At 42.5% G+C, this 17,530-nt stretch overlaps 1 protein-coding gene across 1 annotated transcript in view; it reads right to left on the bottom strand.

Moving 5' to 3' along the window:
• Positions 1-1,944: 1,944 nt before the first annotated feature.
• The window catches only part of prkar2aa (protein kinase, cAMP-dependent, regulatory, type II, alpha A), a 403,140-nt gene continuing 387,554 nt past the window's right edge, over positions 1,945-17,530 (bottom strand). Inside the window, exons 15-17 of the mRNA XM_068052117.1 lie at positions 15,522-15,587; positions 9,794-9,932; positions 1,945-8,557 (exon numbers count right to left, since the gene is read on the bottom strand). Coding sequence (XP_067908218.1) covers positions 8,424-8,557; positions 9,794-9,932; positions 15,522-15,587 — 339 coding nt within the window. The 3' untranslated portion in view covers positions 1,945-8,423. The remainder of the gene's footprint in view (positions 8,558-9,793; positions 9,933-15,521; positions 15,588-17,530) is intronic.

Genomic DNA, 17,530 nt, shown 5'->3' with positions numbered 1-17,530 from the left:
TTTACCTCCTTAACTATCAAGATTTAAGGATTAAGAAAGAAATAAGTGATAGAGATCAAGGGTGAATTAGTCAAAGGAGGTACACAAAGGGAAATAGAAAAAGATTAGATTAATAAAGAGGAAATAAAGACAAAAAAATACTTTTTTAAAGTTTGACTTTTTATAATAGTTAAAAATGTAGTACACGTAGGATTGAGATCATACAGCTTAATTGCTCCCTTTCTAGGTCAGTGAGGTTGTTTGGCACTCAATTAATCATCACATCATTAAAAAGGCACTTCACGCTCTTAATCAACAACTGTAACTTTCTGCAGTAAGTTTCATGGTCAATTAATGGGCAAATTCAGCAAGTTTTTATAAATAATGGTGAAGCTAAGGGCGAGATGCCGTTTATGCAAAGCTGGCCCATTTGTGCATTAATAATGGGTTGACTTTTGTTGAACATCCGTTGTCGGGTTCCATGGTGGGCTGCTACCTCAGCGATCTTCCAGCCCCCCCACCACAGAGCCCGACGTCGGATTGCCGGGCCCCATCTTCCTGGTGGCGGCGAGGCTCTGTGGTGGACCACCCGCCGCTCACTGATGGAACCCAACTTTAAATAATGGACATCAATATATTAACATATCTTTCACTGCAATCTTGCGTGCGGTGGCTAACTCTCGTGCACCTTCACTTTCCCAACCAGGGAAAGCTGGTGCCACCGAGGTGGGGAAGGGGGGTAACTTAGGATTTTTAGTAGTTGCGGGGAGGGAAGATGAGATCAAATCTGCATATTTAGTGTAGGCAAGGGGGGGGGGGGGGGGGGGAAAGGGGTGACCTCTGCATTTCATGCAGTTTGTGGGGTGGGGGCAGGGAAGGGTGCGGAGAGAAGGAAGGTCACATATTAAATACGTCTTTTTTTGGGGGGGGGGGGGCGGAGAAACGAGGCTGCCATTTATTTTTTCTGCACTGGGGTGGGGTGGGGGGCTGGTACAGGCCAAAAATCAATTTTGGGGGTGGGGTACGGACTTCAACAGTGCAGGTCTGGCAGCACTTTAAAAATGGCACCACGCCTGCACAGAGGCAGCTAACACCATTGCCAGTGTCGCAGTGCCCCGTGATTAGTGGGTACAGACTGCCCAGCATATGCAGGTCGCATCTTTTTCGCCCGCTGCTGCTCCCAGCGACGGGAGAACAAAATTTAGCCCCATGTGTGTCATTATCACGCTCCGCTCAAAACCCCTCCCCTGGCTTCCTGTGCTCACAAATATCGCTCCTCCACACATCTACTGCCGACTGACGAAAACCCACAAGCTGGTTGAAACCATCCATGCTGCACCTCACTTACCACTTCATAATGACATAATCCATCTAATACATTTCGGCGCCCCATGTGCAGTAACCTTCCTGAGCAAGATCTACCAGCAGACATCCTTTGGATCAAGGAATGGGAAACATGGGAAGTCACTAACAAGTTCCTTGTGACAAACCCCACCTGTCGAATGGCAGGCTTTGAACTACCACAGTGAGAGTGGTCCTTGCTAAACAGGTTCAGAATAAGCCAGGGCCCCTGAGCAGCCAACCTCCACCACTGGGGCTTCAGTACAAACCTCTTATGCATTTGTGGAGAGACACAAACAATGCTGCACATTACCAAGGAGTGTCCCCTCTACAGGCTAAGTGGCAGACTAATCACCCTAAATTCAGCAAATGAGGCTATTGCTTGGCTCCCAGCATTTGCATTCACTAAATAAATAAATAATTAACACACTTATTTTCCCAGCAAGATTCAGCTTAATATATCTCAATGACACTTGTTATCATATATTTGCCAAGAATAAGTGATTTAAAAACAGAGATCAGCACTTTTTAAAAAATATAAAGGTGGCAAGAGCCTCGATTTAAGTACAAACCCAATTAGTTTTATTCTCAATAAAACAAAGCCACTGAAATAAGAACACAACATTGTAGATTTTCATTTTTTATTTCCAATTGAATCTTAGTAAAGGACAATTTTTCAAAAAAAATAATAAAATGGGGAGGGGGGCAAAAGAGGGACTTCAGAAGGAAAGGAGGTCATTGCTCTGACTGTACAGGAATCAATCCTTGGCTACAGGGAGGTCAATGCTTCAAATAGAAGGTCAAAAACCTTCCCACAAGCCTGCAGGTACGAGTAGCAGAATTACTGGATGCCATGAACATGGATACCTGAAATCCCAACAGACACACAACAGAGCTGCATTGTCAACATGCAAAGTAAGTATTTTTTTTTGATCAGGGTGCAATTTAAACCCCCAAGTGGTCAACTGGCCACCAAACCAGAACTACCTTTTTCCAAATGATAATATAGTAACCATCATTTTAAAAAAGTATATATCGAACGTGGGTCACAAATCATATTGACCACTATATTTTGGTTCACTTGTTATATTAATAGCAGAATTAGCCAGGCTGCCCAGATTACATTTCTAAACAGCAATCATTTTTTTTTACCTCTTTGGGAGAAGGCTGAAAGTGATTTTATGCCACAATGAATTCAAAATCTGAGAACCCTTCCTGCTTATTTGAACCATCAGGAGGGGTTGTGCAAGCAACACAGTGGAGGCAGCATTCCATGGATGGTGCATCTCTTTTTTTTTTTAACTATTTACCCCCTAAATCCACACAGGGATCCATACTGTGCAATAGCCATTTAAATACATATAATATATACAGGAGTGTTTTACCTCTATAAAACAGAGGGGTTTTATTTCTCAGTAACAATCTTCTCTTACAGTGATACTGACCCTTACTAAAACACTGGCCTAACATCACTATGTTGTAAAGCTCTTCTGCAGCATGGTGTGGAGATATATGCTAAAAGTCAACAGCTATAAAGTGGCAGTAACAAACTCCAATGGGAAAAGCTGCAGCGGTTGAAATAAAATAAAAAATGCACATTATAAACAAATGATGCAGGGAGTCTGCTCACAGCTGCAGTCTGTAGGTTTATCACTGCATCATATACTCTTAGATTTACTCTCCATGGAATGCATCCCCTACTGAAAACAACAGAACCAGTAAAATACAAGATTGAAAGCAACACTCTGTCAGTAAGTCAGAGCTTAAAACAATTCAATTTAGGCCTTTCATTGGCACTATTCTGATAAAGTGCCCCCTCCAAAGTTTTAATCTCATGTCTTTTCTTTTTCAGAGGCTGTCTGATCTAACGTGTATTTCAGATCAGCCATGATCTATTCTAACTGAATGGCAGAAACAGGCTCGAGGGGCGGAATGGCCTATGCCTGTTCCTATGTTCCAGCACTGTGCTACTTTGGAGCAGTAACATACGTTTCAGTCCCAGTGAAACATCAAACATCTTCTGCAATCAATCAAGCCTAATAATTAAATATTCCACTAGTGAAATGAAACAGCCAGTTTATTTCTTCTTTACATGAAGTATGAGATCTTAGTATAAAAACACTGCAATCAACCATGAATCCCTTCCCAGCCCCCCCGCCCCCCCCCCCCCCCACCAAAGAAACATGTATCCAGATTACGTCAAATAGAAAACAGTTGATAACCGAAGAGTGATAACAGGACAGTAAACTCACAAGGCAGATCAATTCAGGTGAAAGCCTTAAAGCATGATAGCAAAGCCCAGGACTCAAAACAGCCAAAGTAAAAAAGGGTCTTAATGCTTCAGATCATGTTAGGAATTTAAAAAATGTTTTTGCATTACAAACTGTTATTGATTGGTGTGGTTTATCAATTTTAGGGCCTTTTCACTGACAATATCTTTCAAGGCAATTATTGATGTCGTGGCAGCCACTGTATAAAATATGGGATGAAATGATTCAACACTTGGAAAAACATATTAATCAGGGCCAGCTGATAACACTTTCTAAAGGGCAGATAAATGCTTCACCAATCTTACAGAATTCTTTGAAGAACAGTGAGGATAAAGGAAATGCTGTGTATTGAGCAGCGTGGATTTCGAAAAAACATTTCGCAAAGTGACTTATGGCAAAGATAAAGGTGCATGAAATTAAGTGGAATGTGGTCAGATGGACAGAGATATGGTTGAAGGCAGTGATAAGTTGTGCTCCACAGGGTGGGATTGCTCTTATTTACTATGCAGATGCATGACCTGGTCTTAACAATTTGCCGATGATGTCAAATTGGGTTAAACTGAGCCAAGCAGTGTAAAAAAGTGTAGGAGCACACAAATGGGCTAGCAGGATGAGGAAATGAAGGTAGCAGAAATTCAATTTTGAAAAATTATGAAATAATGCGTTTTGGCTAATCAAAACAGGAAAAGGAAACACAGCCTAAATGGTATCGAAGTAGAGAAGCAGAGGGACCTTGGTATGTAGGTGTGTGCTTGGAACAGTGGACTTTTACTTCACATTTACTATTGTGAACTGCCATGTCAACTTTTTCCATTCAGATCTGCAGTGTCACCCGTCACAGTTTTGCAGGCCTTAGCCACTAGACCAACTTACTGTGTTCAACATTACTGGCAATGTACTACTAATATGCTGAGACATATACTGGTGTACCCAGATATGATTAGAAAAGCACAAAGCACAGTAAAATGTGGGCAATACTGGATCTTACCAATTTTGCTGGTATGAGAGTGCAATTTGCCAGCTGGGTTCTGTGCTCAGATTTATCCTCAGCCAGTGAGCTTCACCAGCAAAAACTGCTATAATATAAAGAGTACACAAGTTCTCAGCTGAGAGATCAGCTGTGATGATACAACTGGACTTGGTACCACTAGGTTAGAGGGTGCAAACTTTGGAAAAAAAATGGCATGATTTCCACCTGATTTGTTGCTGTTATTAAGTATTAATAATTCCGTGTATGGACAATTGGGTAACGACAGAATTGGGCTCTGCTATGATGGATTGCACTAGCCTGTCAGAACTCACCGCTTGAGCTTACTTAGGTAAAGTACCGCAGTGATTCTGGTGCCTTTGAAAATGTACCTTAACAGTCAGTACTTCAAACGGTGGCAGGAAAAAGTGGGCCAGGCAGCAGGCAAACTTGTGAAGCCACGGTAAATCCGAACCTTTAAGATGTTTGAAAAGTCGTGTCTTAAGGGTTTTATGTAAAAAAAATTTGTATCTAAGCCACCGAGCAGTTTCTCTTTCAAATGTTAATTAACCCTTCCAACTGTGGTCAAAATCGCCTTCTTTCCCTCCTCTACCTTCAGAGCTCTGTTGGAATGTCTATCATTAAGATGTTAATAAATTTTAATGTTATAGCTCCTTCAATATAACATACATTGTCTACAATCAACAAAACTAACCAGCATTGTAGCTCTCTTTTTGAGGCCAGAATGTCAAGCTGAATGTCAGTTTTGCATTATAAGTAGTTGTAAAAGTTACAGAAAAATAGCATTGAACCATGCAAATCAGTTTGAATTAAAGTAAAGCTTACAATTCTCGACACAAAGAGTACACACACCGATCAATGGTGGATAGAAACCTGATTTTCTATAAAATACCAAAACCTAAATAATCCAAAGTAGAACAGTGGATCAAAAGTCGAGTACAGTGGGATGAGTAGACAATGCAATTGTCAAACACTGCAGGGCTTCCTGCGATCATGTTACTGGGCACTGAATCAGAGGGCAAAATGCTGTAACACATGCAGTTGGCATTCACAACCTGCATACACACACTCACATCTTATGCAAGGCTCATTACAGCTCTGGATTTTATTCAAGGAATTTATCCACAATATAACCTGAGTGCTTCAACGGCGCAGCAGCTGCTCAACACTTATTAGTCTATCTGGAATTTATTCCACATAGGTGTTCCAGTATGGTCACCCTGCAAACAGACTTTGGCCTTAAAAGGCCACTTTGGTGCTGGAGCTATCTCATGCCTCCTTTCTCTCGAGGAAGAATGGTACTTGCAAACCTCCAGCAGCCCTAAATGAGCTGCCAGTGCCAGAAATCTCCTACTGCAGCATGCACAACATGCTGTTTTTATTTTTAAAAACCCCAAAGCTAGTTAGCTGACCATTTGCATTATCCGCCTAGGGTAGCACTTGGTTCTCGGGCATGACCAGCATGACGTGCTGGAGTTGCGCTATCAGGACCGCATTATCAGCCCCCTATTGTCAAATCTAGTAGCAAATACAGTAGGTACGGACCTTAGTGAAATGATAAGAACTCAAATTAGCACAAAACTAAAAAATAATTACTAAAGCAAGCTCATTCATGTCAAAGAAACCTTTAATTTCCTTTTATCTTCTCCTGCCCCTCACCTGAAGGTATTGACTCCTTGATGGAGTATGATTCCATAGGCAACAGTTGCCCTTCTGTACCTCACACTTGTGGCGAATCTTCATGCGCGAGTCTCAGCAATGAACGCCAACAGGATATTTGACCCTGTCAAGCATGAATCCGCCCTCCCCCAATGTCCAATTCTCAGGTGGATAGTGAAGAGTGGGAATGATAGTCAGCACTCCTTTAGTAACCCAGGGGTGCTGAACCCTTTTTTGATCTCCATCAGCAAGCAGGCTCAGATGAACTAATTCAACACAGATTGGGGAATTATATCCAGGACTGGTCTGACAGGCTGGTAAATAGGGATCCAAGAAACTTTTCTAATAAAAGTTTGGTTTTCACAGCAGCTTCTTGCTTATTTACCAGTACTTCTGCATCTACCATGACTGTGGCCCAGTAAGAAAAACAAATGATTATACCTTAGTATTACTGAAGTGTAACGACAGGTTTGTGGAAGGAAATATACAATAAACATAAAAAGTGACCTTAATCAAAATTTTCTAAACGAAGGATCCAGGAACTTCTCAACTTGACAAGTTTAGAGAAATCATGTGGTCCTGAATAAAATGGTGGCTGTAATCACTTCATTGTAACTAGTTATACCACATTAATTTTTAAAATTCCTTAGACTAAGATCAATGACCACCATCACAATTCGATGATCAAGTATTTCTGTACTGTGGAACAGGGCTTTCAATGAATCTGGTTACACATTAAATCCTCAATAACTTTTCCTAATTACAATTTATCACACCACGACTCCTGAATGCTAGAGTGAGCTCTCAGTTTGAGATATGACAGCTCAAATACTAACCTCAACTAGTCTGCTCAATATTTCCCCAAAAGGGTGAAAATAGGTCAAAGAGTGGTCTGGGCTGCAGAAGAGAGCAGGTAGGGAAAGTAACTGGGCAGAGACGATTCTTGCACATCACTCAATCGTGCCAATTCCTGAATACCTGTTTGGGGAGCTGAAACTCTTCGTCCTCCCTAACCTAAACACTGTATAGATGCAGGAGGCATTAGGGAAGGGGAAGAAAAAAAGGAGACAAATATGCAGCAACTAAATAGAAACAAAAAGTCAAAAAGTACAAAATTCTTCATCCTGTTTTGCTTGTAGATATGGTCTAATAACACAAATTGCTAGCTACGGCAGCCACAAGTAACATGCACAAGGTGTACCAGATAACCACTGCACTTGAGAAGTTTTCTTCATAAAAAAAAGACACAGTTTGACCCAAGTCCACTGAAAAACCTCAACAAAAAGAGGGAAAAAAGTTAGCAAATGGCATCTGTGCAATGGCTTGACAAGGTTTTAACAGAAACATTGAATGCATGTAGATAGGAACTGTGCTGTATTTCCAGCATGTCTGCATTGTTAACTGCACAGAGCAACAAACTAGAGACTGGCTATATAGCTGAACTGCTCTGATTGTGCAAATTGACAATTTTTCTGCCCTTGTTCTTAAAGACCATCACTTGTCCCATAACTTCTGGATTATTTCATACTGTGGAACTGTATCATGCTGAATACTCATGATCGATGCACAACGTTTCATTTTAGTAACCCCTTGATTTGAAGCAGCTCTTGTGATCTACATTTAACACAATTTAGGGAGCTTTAAAGAAGCCGGCTTTATGTGAAACATTAAAACCTACCCCAGATACTTTTCAATGTAACACTCAGTGGTGAAACCACAGAAGCAATCAAAGTTTTACAACAATCATACTTTTTTTTTTAGTTTTTTTGGCAAGAACTGGTCACCTACTTATATAAGTAACAAAGAAACACTGAATCTCATTCATTTCATCTTATCAAAAATTACATTTAGTATTTGTCTTTGTTGTTCAGTTTGATAATTCATAAATCAACATTTTTTTCTGGTTTCGGAAAAAAAAAAATCAAGATACAGAATATATGCTTTTCAACCCAAGACGACAGATAACAAAAAAAAAACAGAACATATGCCACACATTTTCCCATCCCTGGCTGGGCGGTAATGTATTTCATCGTCACCTGGTGGTTGCCGCACAGAATGGTAAGAGCCAGAAAATGCTGCTTTGCCCATTTACTGCATTTTTTTTTCTGTGGGGAGTTTTATTTGTGTGTGTGGATAATTTTCACTTTGCTTTCATTAAATTGAGAAGGCACTGGATAACAACGTGCCTATATACCAGGATTCTCCAAGTCCAAACTGGTACCAAACAAGGAGACAAGTTGTTCTTCATAATTCACTATATTTCTCTTCATGATGTCCATGCATGGGCCTAACAATCTTTCAAATGCTTGAATATCCATCACTGCAAAGAGGAGACAAGAAATATTTAAAATCTTTAATAAACCTACTATTTTGACTCTGCAAAATATTTTGCATATGAGCTCATTATACAATAGGAAGCCAAAAACCAGAGGAGACATGAGTGGGAGAAAAGATCAAGGCAAGATTCAACAACAGTCTTTCTCCTGAGCACTCTGGAACTCTTTGAATTGGAACACTTCTTCAGTATGGTATTTAAATAGTAGCTTAGATTATTTTCTCAAGTATCATGCATACTATGAGGTAAACAGTACATGTCGCAGTAACCTGATATCTTGCAAGTCATGGTCCTACATTACTATCTTTAGTGTACTTTCATCTATGCTCCACCAAAGTTACCAGGCAAGTACAGCAAGCATTAAGGAAGGCAAATGGCATGTTGGCCTTTATTGCAAGAGGATTGAAGTATAACATTAAGGAAATCTTGATGTAATTGTATAGAGGTTTGGCGAGACCACATCTGGAGTACTGTATGCAGCTTTGGTCTCCATATGTAAGGATATACTTGCATTGGAGGTGGTACAGCTAAAAGTTCACTAGATTGGTTCTTGGGATGAGAGGGTTGTCTTACGATGAGAGGCTGAGTGAATTGGGCCTATACTCTCTGGAGTTTAGAAGAACGAGAGGTGACCTCATTGAAACGTGTAAGATTCTAAAGGGGCTTGACAGGGTAGACACTGAGAGGTTGTTTCCCCTGGCTGGAAAATCTAGAAAATGAGGGTACAGTCTCAAAATAAGGATTATTTAGTATATGAAGAGAAATTTCATCACTCAAAGGGTTGTGAATCTTTGGAATTCTCTACCTCAGAGGGATCCACTATTGTTGAGTACATTCAAGGCTGGGATAGACAGATTTTTGATCTCTCAGGGATTCAAGGGATATGGGGAGGAGGTGGGAAAATGGAATTGAGGCAGATCAGCCATATTGAGGCTGGGCAGGCTTGAGGAACTGTATAGTCTACTCATGCTCCTATTTCTTAGGTTCTCATCTCCATAGCACAGAATTTTAAAGTTGAGTCTGTAGATCGCCTTGAGAGATAGGGAGTCCACAGCATTATTAGATTTGGGTGCACATGGTGGAAAACATCTAATTATCACTCATACGCATCCATCGCAAAAAAAAGGGCAATTGGAACGAATAAAAGGTATTTCTGAAAGAAAACTAGATTCTGTTGCACTTAACACCAACAAGTTAAAGTGGAAGGTAAAGAATACTTGCCTAAGCACTTGACTTCTCCAACAGCATATGCTGAAGCTGCTCTGGGTTTGTTGGTAACCAGTGCTAGCTCTCCAAAGTACTGCCCCCTGGTACATCTAGCAATCTCTACCTCTGCATTATCCTCTTGATCTGCCAGTGTCTTGAGAAAAGCAGATAAAGGAGATTGAGTACATTGGGTAATATGGAAATAAAGACACAATCTGTTTGAATCAAGGTAGCTTGAAGAAAGCACTGAATTACTATTCTATATAAGGGTTCTCCAGCATGGGTTCAATGGGCCGAATGGCCTCCTTCTGTGTGGTAATTGGTAATTATTCTATGGCTCTTCTCCGAAGGAATGTGCACTCAAGAGTTCAGCTTTGGAGGGTCCATACCCAAATTTTAATCCACATTGTTTCCCAGCCCTGCTTCCACTCCACTCTCTCCAATTAGATCTCCAAACCTGAAGTCCATATACAAAACCATAAATCAAGGTTCAAACACCCACAGCTAAATCTTAAAAGCACAATCAGAGTTTTTGGAAATTGTCCATGGAAACAACAAGAGTTGGCCTTTGCTTGGGGTAAATGATTAAAGTTTGCTGATGTGTTCTGATTCCTGTAGTAAAGCGGTAAGCTACATTCACAATGAGTGAGGAAGCATGGCTACAGTGAAAAGAAACAGTAAATGCTGCAAATGCATAGCGGGTTTGTCCAACATCTGAAAAAAAAAATCAAATCAGCATTTCTCATGTGGTCCATCATCAGCTGTCCCAGCCCACTTTCCTCATTAAGATGCTGTTCATCTGCGTATGCCAGTGGACTGATATTTTTGTTCCAGATTTCTTGTCTTCCCATTATCTCAGTTTCGATCCCCCAATATAGCAGAAACAGCAGCTCCAAATGGGCTTGGAATATCCCTCTCCCTTTCAAAGTTGCTGTCATCTTACCCTTCAAAAGACTCAGCTTTGATCTCTGTCTTTGCTAATTCTGGCCCATCTCCAATCTGCTTTTCCTCTTCAAAGACCTCAAAGGGTTGCTGGTTCTGAGATCTATACTTATTTCTACCACAACTCCATTTTAATCCCTCCAATGAGCTTTCCACCCCTTCTGCAATTTACACGTGTGGTAAAGCTGGGACTGCCCTCATTTTGTTTTACATGTACACTGATAATACCCAGCTGAACCTCCTGCCCACTGCCCCCTCCCTTGTGTTGTCAGACTTTAAGACCAATATAAAGTCTTGGATGAGCTGTAATTTCCTCCAGCTCAACACTGGCAAGACTAAAGCTTTCATCTTCAATCGCTACAACAAACTCTGTACCCTTGTCAGTAACACCATCCCCGCTTGGGTCACGATCTCAGGTTGAACCGAACTATTGGTGACCTCGGTATTCTGTTTGACTCCAAGCTGAGTTTCTGATCCCATATCTTCTCCATCACAAAGAGCACTTACTTCAACCTTCACTACACTGTCTGACTTCACTTCAACTTAACTGACTTTGAAACCCTTGGTCATGCTATTACTCCAATGCCTTACTCCCCAGCCTCCCATCCTCCATAAATTTTAGCTCATCCAAAACCTTGCTGCCTGTATTCTATCCCACATCAAGCCTTCACTGAAAACAGATTATGAAGGAAAATTGGCTTACGATTCCCCCAAGGCCTCAGATTTAAAAGTCTCATCCTTATATTTAAATCCCTCCATTGCTTCCGCCATGTGTACTCCCCCAGCCTTCCGCCCCCATTTTTTCATTAAGTTTCTGTGACACGCCTTGGGATATTTTGCTACATTAATGGTGTTATATAAATGTAAGTCATTACTGTAAAGGTGGGCAATTTATACCTGGACCTTTTGCTCAAGCCAGGTAGCATGTGAGAGATACGTAACTCCTTGTGCCCCAACAGTAGAGCCAAGTTCAGCAACTCACCACGAGGGAAGAATTCCTCTTTGAAATATGTGTAGCAAACTAATAATTAGTATTACAATTTTGTTACTGCAGAGGAAATCTTTTCCAGCTTAAGGCAAATCGTGAGTGTATTCTCGCGGTCTACCATTCTGTAACAGATTATATTCGAGCACAGTGTGCTTAACCCCTAGTTGTTTCGAGATCACTTTTTTGTTAAAGTGCAATCATAGAAATACCATCAGAGTAGCAAACTGATCTATCTATAGCATGCATGCTAAGTGGCCTCTCCTGTCAGCAGCACCAACTCTCACTATTTTAGAGCTGTCCTGGTCTGTAGTTCCAGTTCATCCTTTGCCTTCATTCGGGACTTTTAACAAAAAACTCCTTTTTTTGTCCTTTAATGGGCTAAGGATCGCAAGCTTTAATAACTCTTGAATAGCAACACCCACTCCTGATCCTTCTTCCAATTCACTTTCCTCTGACCCCATCCCTCCTTCCAATCTCACCCTTTGCCATGTTTTCACTATTCCCCATAACCTTCCCGTCTCTGACCCCAAATGATCAGTTCACGGCAAAGGTCTCAGCTTCATCCCTTTATACCCTCACCTCACTGAATTTCGACCTGAACATGATGTTGAGTTCTTCTTCCGTCACTTTTGTGTCCATGTCATTGCCCAGGAACAAGGATAGGCACCAACATATTGCACCACGGACATTTGACAAAATTATTGACTTAGCCACAGTCAAGGAGGCAATTAATCTGTATATAGAGTGTATAGCCAATCTAATGCCATCAAAACACAGTCTGATTTAAAACACATTTCTCCCTATTTAGTGAGATACCAGACATTGACTACGTGTGCAAGCAAAAACAATGTCTGCCCACACACTTGATGTAGCATGTCCATCTGTCAGGAGTGATCTTGATCTCTTTTTCTTCCTTCTCTCCTCCTCTCTGTGCCCATTTCTTTCCCCCGTGTGTCCCTCTCAGTGCTGCCACCCCCCCACCCCTCTCCAGGCCCTCCCATCCCTCTCCGCTCCCCAGGCGGGTGCTTGTTTAAAGAGCTGCCTGACCCTCAGTGTGCTCCCTCAGCACTGCGCCCTTGGCTGTGTGCTGGCCCACTTCCTGCTCTCTCCTCGGCCCCTCTCTTCCTCTCCCCTGCAGCAGCCATTCTTGCTCACTCCGTGAACTGCACCAAAACAGCAGGGGCAGCCGATCCCAGTGCCCGTGTGCCACAATCTGCCAATCAGCACTTAACCCGACCGGGCAGTCTGCTGTCAGTCACAAACACTGAGCAATCACAGACAGGCGGTCGCCGTCTGTCAGACACAGGTCCCGCCTAACCCTTCCGCCTGATGTACACTTTAATAGGAGAGCCGTCAATCAAAGCAAAGCCACGGGCAGTCCGCTGTCAGTCACAGAGGATTAGCGGGCCAGATAGAAGCCATCGACGTGCTGGATTCTGGCCGCTCGGTTATCTTAAAACACAAGTTTAAAGGCTTGGAGCAAGACATTTAAAATTACCGTGGAACTCAAACTTTTTACCACAGACACTGGTGTCTGTGTACAGACACATTGCTGATCCCTGCTGAGGAGTCCTGACTCACCCATAAGCGGACCCTTTCTCTGCACCGTCTTCAGAATTCTCGCCCACATGGCCTCCTTCCTTCTGGCCTATTATCCTCTCCTAATCTTTTCATTAGAAACTGCCAGCTTGTCATCAGTTGTCTCAATTTCTCAATTCCCCTCACTCACTCGAATCAATCTCCCTTCAAACATGCTGCCATTGTTGTCACTTGGTGAACAGAACTGTAACCTTACGGAGGCTGACCGGCAACTCTCCGACACCTGTGCCTTACCTCTCCCACCCCCGGACATCAAGCACTCGTTTCCCAGGCCGTTACTTACCTCATCTCCTCTGTAGACCTTCCCCCAACGGTCTCCAACCTCATAGTCCCCCAGGCCCAAGCATGTTCGCTTCCACCTCCTTCCCAAGATCCACAATAGATCTTCCTTGGTAGACCCACTATTTGAGCTGGCTCCTGGCACAGAACTTTTTTCTCCCATCTTGACTCTATTCTTTCACCCCTGGTCCAGTCACTTCTGACCTACATCCACAACTCTTCAGACAAGCTCCACCACCTCAACTACTTCCTAGTTCCTGGCTCTGGCCATCTCCTTCTGACAATGGATGCCCAGTCCCTTTACACTTCCATTCTCCACCAAACGCTTGAGGGCCCTCTGCTTCTTCCTTTAATGGAGGCCCAACAAGTCTCCATCCAACACCACCCTCCTCTGCCTGGTTGAATCTGTTCCAACATGGAACAACCCCTCCTTTTATTCCATGCACTTCCTCCAAATAAAGGGTGCCACTATGGGAATCCGCATGGTTCCGAGCTGCATGCCTGCCTTCTTGTGGGATAACTGGAAGATGTTTTGTTCCAACCCTACTCAAGTTCATTGCCTCACTTCTTAGTACATCGATGACTGTACTGATGCCACTTCCTGCTCTAGCTCTGAACTGGAAAATCTGATTAAAATTGCTTCCAATTTCCACCTCTCTCGCACCTTCATAGGGACCATCGCCAACACTTTCCTTCCCTTCCTCTACCTCTATTTCTGGGAATTGGCCATCCACCAATATTTACTATAAACTCACTGGCTCCCACAGTTACCTTGAATACATTTCCTCCCAGCCCCACTTCCTTTAAGGACTCTATTTCATTCTCCCAGTTTCTCCATCTCTGTTGCATCTATTCTGATGATGCCATCTTCCACACCAGTGCTTCCAAAGGGGTCTACCATTTCCTCAACCAAGGATTCCCCTCCACTGTCGTTGACAGGGCCCTAGACCATTTCAGTCCTATTTCCCGCACCTTTTCCCCTCCCTCCCAGGATGTCCTCATCTCCTCCTTCCACCACACAAGCCTCCATATATTCAAATACTCCGCCATTTTCGCCACCTCCCGCATGATACTGCCACTACACACCTTCCCCTCCACTTTCATCATTCTGAAGGGACCGTTCCCTCTGCAACACCATGATCCACTCTTCCATCACCCCCAACACCCATTTCCCTTCCCATGCAAGTGCAGAGCATGCAACACCTCCTCTTTTCTCTCCTCCCTTCCTATTGGCCTGGGCCTCAAGCAGTCCTTTCAGGTGAAGCAGTGATTTACTTGAACTTCTTTGAATTTAGCATAATAAACACTGCTCATGCTGTGGTCTCCTCTGCACTAGGGAGATCAAATGCAGAGAGATTGATCTCTTTGCTGAACATCGCCGTTCAGTCCGCAAGTATAACTGAGCTTCCGGTCGCTTGCCACTTTAATTCTCCATCCCACTCTGGCCTCGGCCTTCAACACTATTCTAAGGAATCTCAAGGCAAGCTCGAGGAACAGCACCTCAACTTTCAATTCGGCACTTTACAGTTTTCTGGCCTCAACAATGAGCTCAACCATTTTAGATCCTAACCATCACTCCAATTTTCTCAGTCAGCAGATTCTAATAACGGCTCTGTTTTACTTGTCCCATTACCACCCATCTTTGGCTTGCACCATCATCCATTCTGTCACTTAATCATTCCACACAAACCTTACATTTTGTTTTTAACCCCCCCGCCCCTCCCCTTATCCATCCTCTGCCCTTGCTTAAAAACAGTTAAATCTCAAAACTACTTCTAGTTTTGATGAAACATCACCAACCTGAAACATTAACTCTTTTCTCTCTCCACAGATGCAGCTTGACCTGCTGGGTATTTCCAGCATTCGCAGTATTTTGCTTTTGTAATTGTGGTATATGATCACTTGTGCTCTACTTGAAGCAGTGAAATCTCTTACCTTGCTCTTGATCATGATCTTCACTTCACCCGATTCCACAATGAAGAAGCAGTCTGCTTTATCGCCCTGTGTAACAATGAAAAGAATTTTCAGGTTGTTTTAAAATTATAATCTCACAGAAATTTTTTGTAGTGAGGTTAGAACTGTACAATTACTCAAATCTTGTAATGTGCATTCACTTAATTGCTGTAGCTTGAAGACTTAAAATATTTGTAGGAATAAATTTCACTTTCTGCAGATGATTTTACTCACATTTTATGAACAAATATAGAAATATAAGGAACTAGGTAGTGGAGTAGTTTGAATACTCTATTCTTCCAGAACAGGGGCCTGCAACCTGTGGCTCCAGAGCCACATGCTGCTCTTTTAGGACTCGTGCCGCCCCCGACCTTAATTGATCGAGCCCATTTTGATGGTAATTAAATGGCTTGTTTCGTTCTTTTAAACTTTTATTAAAATTGTACTTGTGAGAAAGTATCATTCAATTAGCAACTTTTTGGTAAAAATCTTCAAAACTGTGTTGTTACGTGTGTGTCTTGTTTTTCATTATTATAGGCATTTAAGTAATAGCATTGTGGCTCTTAAGATATTGCGTTTTTGACTACATTTAAAAATGGCCCTTTGTGTTATTAAGGTTGGTGACTGCTGCTCTAGAACAAGAGGGCATAGTTTTAAAATTAGAGCTGGGCCATCTAAAAATGAAATCAGGAAGTTGTGAAAATCTGGAACTCGCTCCCACAAAAGACTGGGGATGCTGTGTCAACTGAAATTTTCCAGGTTGATTTTGATAGATTTTTGTTAGGTAAGTGTATTACAGGATATAGAACAAAGGTAGGTAAACAAAGTTGAGGTAATGAGCAGTACAAGCTAATTGGTCTATTCCTCCTCCTATGTAAATTTGGGAAGAGTTTGACTCCAGCCCAGATTAGGATTTACCCATTTGTTGGCTGTAAAGTGAATTTGGACAGTCTCAGTTATTAGTGCACATGGGCCAACTGATCAATGCTCATTTTGCAGGACACAGGCAAGCACTGATGGAGGTAAGGAATTAAACAGCTTAGATGTTATGAGAAAGAATACACTGGAGTAGGAACATGTTGATCAGTTCTGATTACAAGTCAATGAAATATGGACAAGGGCTGCGACGTAGGAACTAGGACATCCTATTTCAAACTTAGGAAGAACAATTAGTGTTGGCCATAGCAGCACTGATAAAACAAAGAGACAAGAAAGGTTGTAACAGAGAGGGGTTGGAGGCTAGATGGACTTCTCATCAGAAACAAATATTTTTACAGATGTAAGCATGTTTGGGATTGCCAGGCTTTCGAACTTGGTAAGAACATAAGTAGTAGCACGAGTAGGCCATTCGGCCCCTCAATACCATCAAGGCTGATCTTCAACCTTAACTCCACCTTCCCACACTATCACCTGCTTTTTTAAAATTCATTCATGGGATGTGAGCTTCGCTGGCCAGGCCAGCATTTATTGCCCATCCCGAATTGCCCTTGAGAAGGTGGTGGTGAGCTGCCTTCTTGAACCGCTGCTGTCCATGTGAGGTAGGTATACCCACAGTGCTGTTAGGAAGGGAGATCCAGGATTTTGACCCAGTGACAGCGAAGGAACGGTGATATTGTTCCAAGTCAGGATGGTGTATGGCTTGGAGGGGAACTTGCAGGTGGTGGTGTTCCCATGCATCTGTTGCCTTTGTCCTAGGTGGGAGAGGTCGCGGGTTTGGAAGGTGCTGTCTAAGGAGCCTTGGTGCGTTGCTGCAGTGCATCTTGTAGATGGTACAAAATGCTGCAACTGTGTGTCAGTGGTAGAGGGAGTGAATGTTTGTGGATGGGGTGCCAATCAAGCAGGCTGCTTTGTCCTGGATGGTGTTGAATTTGAAGTGTTGTTGGGGCTGCACCCATCCAGGCAAGTGAAGAGAATTCCATCACACTCCTGACTTGTGCCTTGTAGATGGTGGATCGGCTTTGAGGAGTCAGGAGGCGAGTTACTTGCTGCAG

This window comes from Heterodontus francisci, chromosome 19 (assembly GCF_036365525.1).
Source record: "Heterodontus francisci isolate sHetFra1 chromosome 19, sHetFra1.hap1, whole genome shotgun sequence".
NCBI classification, from domain to species: Eukaryota; Metazoa; Chordata; class Chondrichthyes; order Heterodontiformes; family Heterodontidae; genus Heterodontus; species Heterodontus francisci.
The sequence above is the reverse complement of the archived record's forward strand: the minus strand, read 5'-3'. Positions and strand labels throughout refer to the sequence as shown.